Below are 13,663 nucleotides of genomic sequence, written 5' to 3' on the forward strand. Positions count from 1 at the left end.
CAGTGAAACTAGTAAAACACTAATTCTTCCCTTAGGTGTCATTAGTTTGATTTTGTTGTGGGACAAAATAATTACTTGTTGCCACAGATTATAGGAAGCATAAGTTTAACAGTCTGAACTGAAACATGAGTTTCAACTAACACCATTTATTATTATTATTATTGTGCTTTCCCTCAAAATTTCAGTCGCTGAAGATAATTTTTATATGTATTAGGAGTTTCCCTGTGAGCAGAAAATGGGAGATGCTCAAGGTGTGATAATTTACTAAAATTTAACGGATGCATGACCCCTCCAACAAATATATCTGAATTTCTTTCAAGGTATGGTTGGGGCCGAAGGGTTCTCTGATGCTGCATGGCAGTTTTGCCACTCTTCCCTAGGCTTTCCAAGGTCCTTTATCCCAGTGTGGGTGGAGGGGTAGTGCTTCCCAGGGATCAGGAGCTGGTGTTAAGCAGCCTGCCTGTCTGGGCTGCCAAGGGATGTGGTTCAAGGACCACTTGGAAACCAGTTCATGAAACGACCTGTTTACCTGGAAGCTACCTTCTGTGCTGTGAAAAAGAAGGAAACCTGGAAACTGTACCTTCATGGGAGCAAAAATGACTAGTATTAAGGAACTCTGTATAGCTTTTGATTTTTTAAATTTTTTTTTTTCCTCTTCTACAACCCCATAATAGCAGTTTACACACTGTTGTAAATTAAAGACCCAAATCTGCAAAACAGGAACTTTTTTTAAGGTTTAACAAGCCATGAACAGCAGACCCAGGGAAGTCCATCTATTGGAATCTGCAGGTTGGGCCAGGTCTCTCCTTTGTTTAGCCAAATCCAAGTTTCTGGAGAAAACAAGCAAAATCCTGTGGCCAAAGCGTGTTGGAGCAGATGGTCGTAATGGTCTCTTCTGATTTAAGATCTAACAATTCTCATACACGCCAGTTGCTGTGTTTTGAATCGTGTAGGAGGATGTTTTCTGATAGAATGGGAGCATGAAATCAGGCAGGAATGGGGTGTGTAGTAGCTGTTGCCTACGGTGGAAAAGAGTGCCTGTTGTGGGCAAATAAAAATCTCAGTGGGAAGTAACTCTCCTCTGCGGAGATTGAATAAGGGAAATGTCTGCTGCCCCAGGCTGAGGAAATTCTCATTCTTCCACTGACTTTTAGGAATATCAGAGGACAGTGAGGAGAAAGTGCAGTTTGTTGTAGTAGCTGAAGGGGGTGGATTTTGTCCAAACTTGATTTCAGGGCTAAACTACTTGCGTTATTTTTGGCTGTAGCTGCAGAGGGCTGGTGGGAGAGAAGGGAAATGAAATTTAAAGCTCCATTATTCTTGGCCCATGTTTAGAATCTACTGAGTGTTCTTGAGAGTTCAAATGACTGCTTTACAGACACCTTGAGAAAGGCTGGGTTTTTTGTGTTTAATGCAGAAGCATGGTGGGCAGGACTGCAAGTGCGTAAGAGCAGTCTGCTATGATACATCCTGCTCTGTGAAATTTTTTTCATATATCATGCTTGAGATGTACAGCTGGCATTTTGAGTGTTATGTCTAATCTGGCTCTTGCAGTTGCTGGAAAACCAAGCAATGCACTCTAGTCCTGATCAGGTGCTGCAAACTGCAGAGAAGGGGAGAATACTCTGCAGAAATGCAGAAGAGTTGGTAGGGACAGGGGAAGAAAGGGGAACTGTATCTCTGACTGTGTTTGCGATTGATTTGACAGACACCAGAGTATGAGAGAGGGCCTTTCAAAGATGAGCTACACATTGTCTGGGGGGGCTTCTGGTAGAATTTCTCTCTGGGAGGGGACTTTGGTGTGTGTTGAATTTTTACTTATTTATTTCTCCTCATTAAGTGATAGGATTAACTCTACAGACCTATGAATGGCTAATTAGGCAGTGACTTGCAAAGGCATAGAATGACAAAGGTGATATCTCTGTACCTGCAAGTATGATATCCAGTTACTTCATAGTCATGAACAAGACTTGGCTTCAGGTGGCTGTAGGATACTGTGATGCTGATCTTTTAACATATGAATGTTGTTTTTTTCCCTTTATTTAGAAATTAAAAGACCTCTCAAGCATTTGTATGAAGTGTGATAGGCAGACAGAAATAGAAATATGAAAAGTCTGTTTATGCAGTAAGCTGAAAAAGGAGCCCCAGAGCCACTACTGAGTAATCTGAATTGCATCTCTGTGTTATTGTATGCATTCTCTGAGTCTTTCTGCTTTATGTTTGTTTTCTGGAAGGTAAAGTGCTTATGCTGCAAAATCAAATACTCTCTAGAATTAAAATCTATTTAATTGGATTTTTAAATATCGAAAGTCTGGAAAAAATAAGCACCAATGAAAATAAAATACTTGTTGTGAAGTTTTCCTAATTCTTCATGCAATAAGTCTGGTGTTTTTTTTTTAAAAAACCTACATCTGTTTTGCAGGAGAAACTGTAGAAGGTCTTCGGGAGAGCGATCATCTTCTGATTCATTCATGTCGGCAGTGGACAACAATTACAGCTCACAGTCTGGAGGAGGGTCACTACGTCATAGGGCCAAAGATAGAAATCCCTGTACATTATGCAGGTAAAGCTATTGTTGACCTGAAATGCAAATTCAAGAAGAATGAATTGCCTACCACTTATAATGATCACTTCATTTGACAGAGTGAAGCTCAGCCTCTGATGCCAGCGTCTGTGACTTAACTTTTTAGTAATGTTGCAGAGCAGAAGAGATACTGATTTGCTCCCAGGGCTACTAAATATATGTATTTAATTGAGCAGCATATTAACAGAACACATAGCTATGTAGAGGAATTGATTTCAATTTGAGCATAATGAGTTGCCAGCACTTCTTATCTGTGAATGTGGAGACACAAGTGCGAAAGCTTGAAAATGCGTTGAAATGTTTGGACAAAGATGGAACGGGTTTTACACTTTGTTGCATACTCAAGCTGGGGGGGATTTTTTAGTATTTCCATGTTAAAAGCCAGGGACCCTTTGTAATAATACCATAGTTTTTAAACTAACACTCCTCAGTAGTTCCTTGTCACTGTCAGCCTTTTTGGATGATGTAGTAAATACTGTTGTTCCAAGTAGCTATGATGCAACTAATCCATATTTATTTTATGATTTCAAATTACTTTTACTTTCCCAGGAAATTATTTTTAATACTGTTTCCTGCTGTTTAATGTCCTTATTCACAAACTGAATAGAACAATACTATGTGAGTAGGAAATGCTTATCTTACTGCAGTAGATAGAAAACTTTTAAAAGCTGGAAAGTGTGAACTGAAAGAGCCATGGCTACAAAGTAAAGACAGGGGCTTAGTGTTTTACTTGGTCTTCTGTATAAACACTTGTCAATTGAGTAATGTACTCAGCTCTGTTACAGTCTCTTTTAAAATACTGGTGCAGTGAGAGTGTGCTGAGTTGTACAAGACCTGGTTGAAATGCTTTCCGTTAATCACACCGCTGCTGTAACTGCAGTAGTGCACCCTATTTCAGACATGAAACTTGCACCACTTGCCTTCTTATGTACTGTTTGTCCTTGGAGTTTGCTTCTGGAAGGTTATTTTTTTTTTTAAGATGCATGTAAAAACTAGGTCTGATGGCATATAGATGTCATAATAGGTGTGGCTTTAAAACTTTCTGAATTTAACTTTCTTAGTATAAACAGCTTCTAGTGCTTATGCTTAGTAACATTGACTTTTTTATTTTACATGTCCTGGCTGCATAAGCTCCAGTGCTGTGGACAGATAAACATTTCTCTTCCTTCAAACTGAATGCCACATTTTAAAATCCTCACACTGATTCCTGGAAGAAAGAGAACAGAAAATAAAATGGTTATTGGCATGAAAGAAGATTGAATCTTTAAAGGTTTTCTGAAGTTGATCCTTCATTTTTAAAGTTAACAAAGATCTGCTAAGCAGGGTTTCTTGACTCTTCATATTTCCATTCATTAATAGCTTAAATTTACACAGACACCAGCAAAATCAAAATCTGTCCCCTAAGGAACTACAAAAATGTTAATGAGCTTTTCTTCCTGGCTTGTGTGTGTTTAGAGTGTGTGTTTAGTTGGCAGACTACATTTTGCTGTCAATTTTGCAGAAAGTTCCCTGCCACAAAACCGTCGTTAATGAGATGAAAATACTTCAAAGTTCAGAAACTGCCACGTACTGAGGGCACTTACTGAATATGTGATGGGCTCTGATGCTGCCAAAGGAACTTCACAAAAATGGTCAGTGCTAACTTGCAGAATTCAGAGCATGTCTGATGGGCTTGCCTACATGAAAGGAGAGAGGAATCTAAGCATGTGAAGGATTAGTTAGGAAAGCGCTGCAGTCTGGCGCTTGGATGCTAACATCTAAATGCATTTAGAGATGTCTTCCATACCCTAAAGTTAACTTGTGCTGCTGTGGAGTACTGTACAGAGATCTACAGGCTAACACTGAGTGTGCTTTCAGTGCTGTGCTGTGTAGTGCCTTGCGTTCACTGCTCTCGGGACCCAGAACCCTGCACTAAAGAGGCCAAGTTTAATGTAGCTGCCTAAGCCGAATTGCTGGGCTTGGTGCTGACCTGACACAGTTATTCAGCTGGCTCTGGAGTGAGCTGGGGCTCTGCTCTGCACTGATCTCTGAGAAGGCTGGGAGGTGGCAGCTGCTCCAGAATCATTACCTTTCTGAGAAGGACTTGCAGCTACCAAAAGGTAGTGCCGTCAGATGACGATTGCTGTGTGAGCTGGCTGGCACAGCCCTCTGTTTGCATGTGAGAGCTTTCTGTCTTTGCAGAAAGCACAGCTAGAACAGTTGGCAGAATGTTGATATGGGGCTCAGCCATTAGTTTTAGGTTTTAGAGGAGGGATTTTATGTCCTTGTAGGCAAGTGTTTGTAAACTGTAATGCTATATAAATTTTGGATTATAGGACTGACTTCTTGCTTGCTTAAATTTTAAACTTCTGTCAAGTAAGATGTGCTGCTTACCAGAATGACCCTCAGAGAGGGAACGTAAGAGCTCAGTACTTTCTAGGTTTGTTTTTACTTTAGTGGAATACCTTTTTTTAAGTCACAAATCGCAGCATGATTTTGGTTGCAACGGTTGAGCAGGAAGAGAAGTTGAAACTGTTGTTATTCTCCTGAGATTGTGGCCTTAAGTACCACAAAGTCATCACTCACATATAAAAATATGAGCATAAAGTAAATCTTATTTTGCTATGTGCTTAATCAGGTTCTGATACACTTATTAAACAATGCAATACAACAAATACAATAAAGCCTTGTTAAAGAAGGAAAATGATGTGTTTTACATTTAAGTGAGATTTCATTACAGAAACCAAGTTCTTCGGTCTTACTGATGGTCCTTTCCTTACTGGGAAACTGCTATCCTGGTCGTTTCTGTTGGGGATGGCAAATACGGGTGATTTTGCATTTGCTGTTAAAGAACAGTCATATATGACAACTGTTAGTCTAACCATTCCCTCTTGAATACTCTCTCCAGTCTGCTTCTCTTTAGAGTAAAAATTAGTATAGTATTGAGTTAAATTTTTATGTAATTAAAGCCAAATGACTAATGTGTTTCTGGTTCCTAAAGCAACAGAAGTTTTCATGTACATATAGAATGGAGAGCATATCAAAATTAATGTCCTGTCTTGGCATGAAAGAGTGGGCTTCACAATAGTCCAAGGTAAACCATCAGAGCAAATGGACATTGCTTTAGTGTCCTTTGCTTTCCTCAGGTACACAATTCATATTTGATACTTATATGAAGGTCTTATCAGCTCTCTGAACTAGTTTTGTTTTGTTCCTGGTACTGTGATATCCTTAATACTGAATTTCTGCTTTAAAAGCGAGCATGTGTCACCAATACCCTCCAGTTGATGCTAAATATTACTGTTACTTTTTTCTTAGGCAGCACTGTAATCTTTAACTTGATAAATGTCTCCTCTGCTAGCCTCTGGAAAATACTGGTTTATGATCTGAATTTGGAAGATGTTGGTATCTTGCAGAATTACACTTTGCTCTGCTGCTGCTCACACAGGACAGCCTCTCATTCCCCTGCAGAGGTATCTGAGTAGGAAAATGTGTCCCAGGGTGCTGATGACCACGTCTCAAATGTATTTTGTGATAACTGAAAGGCACTGAAGACACTGTCTGAGGGTTTTTAATACCCTGCCCCTCAGGTGTTGTCTGACTCTTCTTTCATTACCTTCCAGGGCTCTACAGCTCAAAACTATCAAAAGCTTTTTTGAGGACTCATCAAGCCACAGAGGTGGTCTGCTCTGACTGTAAATGGCTTGGGTTCAGTCCATTGTAAACACCTGTGCTACATGGCCACAATTCTTTATGTGTGCAGATTATTGATGTGAAAGTTGATGATCAAGTTGGATGTAGTTGCCTAAAACTTGCTGTACAGGAAAAGCAGCAGAGAGGGCTGTGGAGTGTGTGCATACTCCCAACTACACAGCACAGCCTTTTCTTTCACAGATGGTGCTAGTTTTGGTGAGTGCATGCAATGGAAGAAAAAGTACTTTGGGATGGGTTGGCAGCATCTAGGTTATTCTGCCCCAAATACTCACTCCCCCGTTTAATCAAATCATAACAGGACTTTTACTGTTGGTTTTTTTAGGACCTTATCTCTGTTGTTGCAACCGAGGGTTCATTTTCTCTACTGTCTGTTTGGGGTTTTTTTCCATTCTGAGAGCAAAGCTGTTCCTTTGAGATGATGCTTTAAAAAAGACACATACAAACATAAAAGTCCTTTTCTTTTTCTTTAAGCTTCTACTCAGCTTTACCCAGGGTCTGGAGGAGACCTCTTGTGTCTCTGCTACCATCTGTGTGGTCACAGGAGGCAACTGATGATGAAAATACTTTTATAAAGGTATTAGAAAGTAACACCCTATTCCAGGGTGTGCCACACTATGATGCATCCGGAGTGTTGGAAATATTCCTGTGAACTCACACCTCCCCACCGCAGAGTGAAGGTGTGCAATTGCTAATACAGAGTAATCACTGATGCCCTGTCCAGTTGCTTACCTAAGTGTGCTGATAGCTTTCTTAATGTCATTTAAATGAGGAAATATAAAACCCTGTCATGTGAACCTTCCCCAGGTGGGGTGTCGGGTGGGAATGAGTCAGAAGTCCCTTCTCTGGTGTTGGAATTGGTGTACAACAAACGTCCTACTGAAACCTGTTTCTACAGGTTTGATTTGTTAATCATGGAGTGCGGCCTGATGAGCCTGTTCCTCATGGTGTCCTGCTAACACAGAGGAAGACACTCTCTGCAGGTCTTCTCAGGAATGAACTTGCCTTGGCAGTGGTGGAGCAGGGTAGAGCAAAATCCCTGAGATTTTGCAACGTGCAGCTGCAGAAGTTTCTCAGGTCCAAAGGCATGGCTACCTCTAAGGCACAGTTTTGCTGTCCCTGCAGGCCTGCTGCTGCCCGCTCTGGGATAGTTGGCCATTGGGCACTAAGGGAGGAGAGCACTGGAGTGTGGTGTGAGTTAGGCATCTCCTAATTGTCTTGATGATGGCAGCAGCTGCTGTTTCTCAGTACCCACCCTGAACCTGATGCATCCAAGGTCTGGAAGACCTCTGATTTTTACTTTGGTGATGCTGAACACTCCTGGATGATTGTAGTATGTTGGATCTTCTATAAGTGTGCTCTCTTCCCAGCCCTGGGTAGAAGAGAAAATGTTAGACTTGCACACATCCTTTGCTCGTCGGCATTATGGCATTTGCTGCCAACTTGTGCTGACTGTGGGGACAGAGGGGGAGCCTCCTTGTCTTACATTCAGTTTAGACTCTCCACTGCCTCAGGTGCAATTTGATGGTGTCTGCTGGTCAAGGAACGTGATGTCAGACAAAGAACCCTTTGTCTGGGCCGTTGCCTTCCTGGGAAGAGCAGATGGTGCCAGGGAGAGCTATGCCTGTTCTTCTGTGGGAGTTGAGCAGTACAGCTCTGATGGGGTAATTTTAAGTTCAAAGAGGTGGGTGAGATCTAAGACAGGGAGGGACACTGTTCTGGAATAGAGAACTTAAGTGAGTCCTTTCCAGCCAACAGGTACACCACTCCCTGATACAAAATGTGTTTTGCATTTTAATTTGTGTTTTGCTTTGAACTTAACTTGGTGCCCAGCTATCACATAGTTCTCCTGGGGCTTTTGTGCTCTACAACTGAATATCACTTTCTGGAGAACAGGGCCCAAATTCAGTGCTTCTGAGAGAGGCAGGCTGCCATGTGTCTGTGGGCTGGTAAAAGATTAATGAATGGATGTCCTTAGAAGAACAACAAGAAAACAATCTACTCATGTGTTTAACCCCCTGGTACCCAAGTTTTGTTTTGTTTTGGGTTTTTTTTTCTTGAAAAGAGTTGTACAATCTGAAAAGCAACTGGAGGCTTGAAATCTTTTCTTCACAGGTAGTGCTCCTAAAGGAAAGCATTGCCACCAGCATATAGTCTTTGTATTTTTAAAAGAGATGTGACTTCTGTAGCTCTGAATACTTGACTGTGTGAAGTTTTCTGAGAACTGCAACCCTTTTATCTCAATAAAAATGTAGAAGTAAGTCTGTTTGGTATTCATCTAAAAGTCTGATTGTAGAGTAGTGCCTGGGTACTGCAAAAAGAGAGGACATTCATTTTCCTGAGCACTGCATGCATCTTCAGCTCTAAGTTGGAGATCAGTAGCATCTGAAACACCTGTAACTCCCCATATGGCATAATTCCATGCTTTTCTGTCAGGGACATGATTATACCTTAAAATATATTTATCGACTTGATTTTAGTTTAGTTACTACCTCATTTTTCCCCACCAAAGACTTAGTTTTTCTATTTTAGGAAATCACAGCTTTGTAGTCAAGAAGCTCTTCCTATTCATGGATTTTTCAAACCTGTCACCTTGAAATAATGGATGAACTGTTCTTATATACATGAGCAAATATCCATATTCTTTTTTTTTTCCAAAGAGTTACCTTCAACAAGTTTAGTTGCTGTCAGACTTTCCCATGGTCCTGTCTGTCTGTTATTCCACTTTTCTGTGCCCATTTAAATTTTGGAAAACACTTCTCCATTGATCTACAGTGCAATATCAAATCACAGAATCAAAATGAAGTCAGTAAAATTGCTGGCAAAAATTGCTTATTCCTTTGGCATTTGTGGGTGCACTTGTTCTTCCTGTTTTTTCATGTCCTCCCATTAGCCAGTCTGGCCAAATTTTAATGAAATATTCCCTTTTTGTCATACCATCTATGTTAGAGAATCTCTTCCACTTTGTGTTTTGTTTTATAACAATTAAGGAATGTATACGTATGGGGGCTTCCCTTTTATTTTTTTGTTTGCTTGCTTGCTTGCGTACTTGATTTTTGATTGAGTAGTTTGTCCTGAGCCTAAGGAGTTTGTTTTGAGTGGATACGTTATCTGCTTCTAGTGTCGCGTGCTGGCAGCTTCCCAGAATGGAGGCTATGGATCAGAAATACCTTTTCAGTGTGGGGAGATGGTTCAAATTTATCTTCTAGTGAAACAGCATTACTTGCAATTCTGCTGCAAGTAATTGGTGTTCAATTCTTCATCAGGTCGCACTGCTGAGAATCTTCCTCTCTTGACTTCATTTCTCTGGAGTCAGCCAGACTTTTTTGCAGTGTCTAGTTTACTCAAAGTTACCATCTTCATAAATTAAAATCAGCAGACTGTGAGACTGTTTCTGTCTTTGTGCATGTACAGCCTTATACCTATGAGATTCTTGATATCCCCTACAGAACTTGTAGAATTTGCTTGATGCTCAGTTTGGTGGGTGGATATATCAAAGTTTGTATTCAGCTTTTTAGTGAAACCACATTCAACTCTCTTTTATTTTCAAATCTACCTTTCAGATATTTCAAATGGACCAGGCAGCAAAACTGGAACTGCTGTAGCATCTGCAGCTCTCAAAGGCTGCTGCTCTTTGATGTAACAAGAGCAGTAGGGTTAGTTTACAGGGTAGTAGTATTCCAAGTGATAGAGGAAAAGTCTGATTATGTCACAGAAGATCATGGAAAGAAAATACTTGCATTTTCTCTATTTCTAATTTGGATTTAAGAGTCTGTGGTTTGTAGACACCAGTTTGTACTATAAAATGTGTTTGGTTTCACAGGATTTTACTTAGTGCCTTAAAGGGACCAAAAACTTGTAACAACGGTAATATTTTTCAATACTATTACAGTTGAGGTACTAGGTGGAAAGAGGTGCATGCTTTTAGATACAGCTGTCTTTCTCTCTTCTGACTGTAGCACAAGTAAAATCTTACCCTTGCTTAAAAAAACCCCAACACCTAAGGTTTGCCTCAGTGTTGAACTTTTTGTTTTATTTGTGAGAAAAGGAGTAGGAGGAGAGAGTGAAAACTTGAAGCTTTTACAACTGATGATTCCAAGTATCACATGTTCCTCTCAGACTTCCACAGTTCTTGGCTGTTACTCAAAGTCTGCAAACTTGAAACTTGCTGAAATTCAGCTGTGACCTTTCAAGCATTCACTGTAAGGTGGTGGGGTTTTTTTGTTTTGTTTTGTTTTCTTGTTTCAGATCTCTGTGGGCAGCAAAGAAGACGATTGGAGTTGCATCAATTGGGAAAAAGCTCTAGAGGCTTGTACTAAAGAAATTAACTGGGGAGGATGACTTTTGGAAAGATTGCAGTTGAGGGGAGAGTAGAATAGCAGCCAGGAAACTGGTTCCCAGAAGACTGAGAGATGGCCTGAATCACACAGGATTTGCTTGGCATTGCTTGAATTACTTTGCCTTAGCTCTTGACTGGTACAGTGGAGTGCTGGGCTCACTTACATGATGCTGGAAAGACTTAAGTGCTTGGGAGAAGGGTCTTAAAAGCTACCTAACTTAACCACTCGGAAACTGAAACTAAAAGGCTGATCCCCACTGGGAATCAGAGGCTGCACTCAAGGTTTCCATCTGATTCCACATTTCTGACCCCTTGAGGCTACCCTAAGAACTAGTCACAAGGAAATTGGAAATGTGGCTCCTGAGTTCCCAAGAGGCAGCTATTCTCCTCTTTCATGAGGTATAACTTAAGAATTTAAAAGGGAGGAGGTGGATGAACGAACACAAGCCTACGCAGTTGGTAAGCTCCTGCCAGCAAGGTTTGGAAGGGATGAAGCTCCCTGTTTCTAGGCACTGAAATGAGTAATGAATTAAGCGTGAAACTGCTTCACACCTTTCCTAACCTGAACTAGATGTTCAGGCCCGTAGAAAATCATACAGTTAAAAATCTTTAAGGGTAGTTAAGGAGCTCAAAGAGGATCTGTTAGCCTATAGTCTGTAATTACAATCTGGAACTTCACATCAGTTTCATAAAGTAGGAATTTTAGAGTTTTAATACCACCCATCTGGCCTCGAAGTTATCCCTTAATGGAAGAAGAGAATGAAGAGAAGGTAGTTGTAAAGGCTATGCTCACTGTTTAATCAGTTAAAAAAAAATATGCTTTTCCTTCTGTGCAAATTTGGAGGAAGAATTTTTATTAAATTCTAAAAAATTGTATGTTTTGAGCTGATCTTTCATATGAATAATGAGGCCTTTTGTTAATCTCTTACATAACCCTGCATGAATTTTTCGTATAAACAGAGTACCAGGTGCAGAAGAAATCAAGCACATGTGACTGCTAGGAATGATGCAGTCACCAATGTAACTATTGCATGAGTCTTACCTGGATCATCGTGCATGCTAGTAGCAGATGAAGACTCTTGCAAAGAAGTACAGTCTTTAATGCTTAAGGAATTTGGTTGTGGTCTACTGCATACCTTTTTTTTTCTTTTTTTTCACTTTGTCTGGTTGGCTCTTCTGCTTTTGGCTTCACTTTGTTTAAGTTCGTCCCCACTTTTTCCTTTGCTCATATTCTGACTTTTTACGTGGACTAAATCCGCATGGGAATTTGCGAGGGAAGAAATTGCCATGAGCTTTCTATAATTAGTCTATGAAATCTCTTTCAGACAGACTGTCCCTTTTGCTTCTGAGAGCTGGAGGGGGAACTGTTACAACTGAGCTAACATGGCAAACGAGCAAGGCAAAAATTATTGATGTCTTTCCCTTCTGTAAATACAGAACCCAGCTGGCAGGAATGTAGAGCAGGAGTCTTGATAGGTCACGTGCGTTTGGGGAGGGAGCTTCAGAGAAATCTGTCGTGCGGGATGACATCATCTGTGAATTTTTGGATGCCCAAACAGACTTTTTTTTTTCCCTGGAGCCAGTATTTGCTGCTCAAAACAACTGATAGGAAGTGCGGTAGGAATTCTTTGGAGCATCCTCCCCATGGAAACCGGCACACTTCACGTCTGGGAACGAGAGCTGGTCACGTCAGTGCTGCCTATTAAAGCAACTGACATCACTGATGTCTTAAGCTTTGACTGAACTACTGTACCAATTGGTGCCAATAGGAAAATAAAACCCTGCTATTTAAGTCATGTATAACTGTTTGTATGGAGAATGTAATTTGTGTGTTTAATTTAGCCTGTGATCCAAGACAGTAATTCTGCTGTGTCAGGGAAAGGCACTTCTGTGAGCTTTGAAACTTGAAGCAGAAAAACTGGCTTTTTTTATTGTCATGGGCTGTTGTGCAGATATTTTCTGTTCTCGGTTGGCAGAGGTGAACTTGTTTCAGTATGGGGGGGGAAAGCTATTAACAATAATAGCAAAGGTGACCATTATTAACTCAACAGGAGAAACGTGGATATTTAACTTCTCGCTCTGAAGGACTTGCACGTTAGAGGGATACTGAAAGCATATGTTAACTTCTTCACAGCTTTACATACAGACATGAAACTGTTTCGTCCACTCATTCCCTTTACTGCAGGTGAGACTCAACTCTTCTGTTGAACCAACGTGTGCAGTTTGATCCCAAAAGCTGACAGAGCAGGGGAAAAGAAGGAAATACACCGTACACTGTATAAGGGCTTTCAGGAGTGTCCTCAAACTAGGAATGCCTGGCTGCTGAGCCACCTGTCACAAAATCTACAACACTGACTGATGCTACTGTCATCTTGGATGGTTGATAGCCTATGTAAAGTAAGAAAATCTTTCAAATCAAAATGCCAATAAGGTTATGTTTTTCAGGGAAGGCACCTTCACAGCACACTCTTTAAATATTTGTCACTGGTTCAACCTTTCTGGTTCATCTCACATGAATTCTGTATTGCAGTAGACTGGGAATAGCCAGCCAAGGCTGGCTGGCTGCATTTGAGTGGCTGAAGTAATTCAGACTGGCTGCATTTGTTCCTTGTTGCGTTGTTTCATGGTGCTCACTTGACCCCTCTTTTACTGCCTGTGGACCAGCTCCTCATGTGAAAGGTCCCATTTTCATTATGATGGCTGCACATGTGCACAAAAAGAAAGAGGGATGAGTGTTAAGCTTGCAAGATCACATCTGAAGGTTTCTGAAGGTCTTCCTCAAAATGATGGGAAGTTCGTCTGTTGTCTTCTGCCAGAACTGGATTTGTTTATTTATATTTTGTTTAATTTTTTTTTCACCATTAATAACCTTTTGAACACAGGCAGCTGTGAAGTGTGTGTCTATGGAGGAGAAAGAGCGTTCAGCAGGAAGTACTGATTGGGGAAAACTGTCTCTGATAAGATGCCGTATGAGCCTCTGTGTTTCCAAACTCAAAAAGTAAAAAGTCTGTGTAGGCCAAGTGGGATCACTGTGAAGCTTGATGGGAAAA

At 40.7% G+C, this 13,663-nt stretch overlaps 1 protein-coding gene across 1 annotated transcript in view; it reads left to right on the forward strand.

The window, feature by feature from the left end:
• GAREM1 (GRB2 associated regulator of MAPK1 subtype 1) overlaps nt 1-13,663 on the forward strand; it is a 99,976-nt gene that overhangs the window by 21,127 nt on the left and 65,186 nt on the right. The window contains exon 2 of the mRNA XM_027674565.1: nt 2,423-2,563. Coding sequence (XP_027530366.1) covers nt 2,423-2,563 — 141 coding nt within the window. The remainder of the gene's footprint in view (nt 1-2,422; nt 2,564-13,663) is intronic.

The sequence above is a fragment of the Neopelma chrysocephalum genome, unplaced genomic scaffold, assembly GCF_003984885.1.
Source record: "Neopelma chrysocephalum unplaced genomic scaffold, ASM398488v2 Primary Assembly neopelma1_22, whole genome shotgun sequence".
NCBI classification, from domain to species: domain Eukaryota; kingdom Metazoa; phylum Chordata; class Aves; order Passeriformes; family Pipridae; genus Neopelma; species Neopelma chrysocephalum.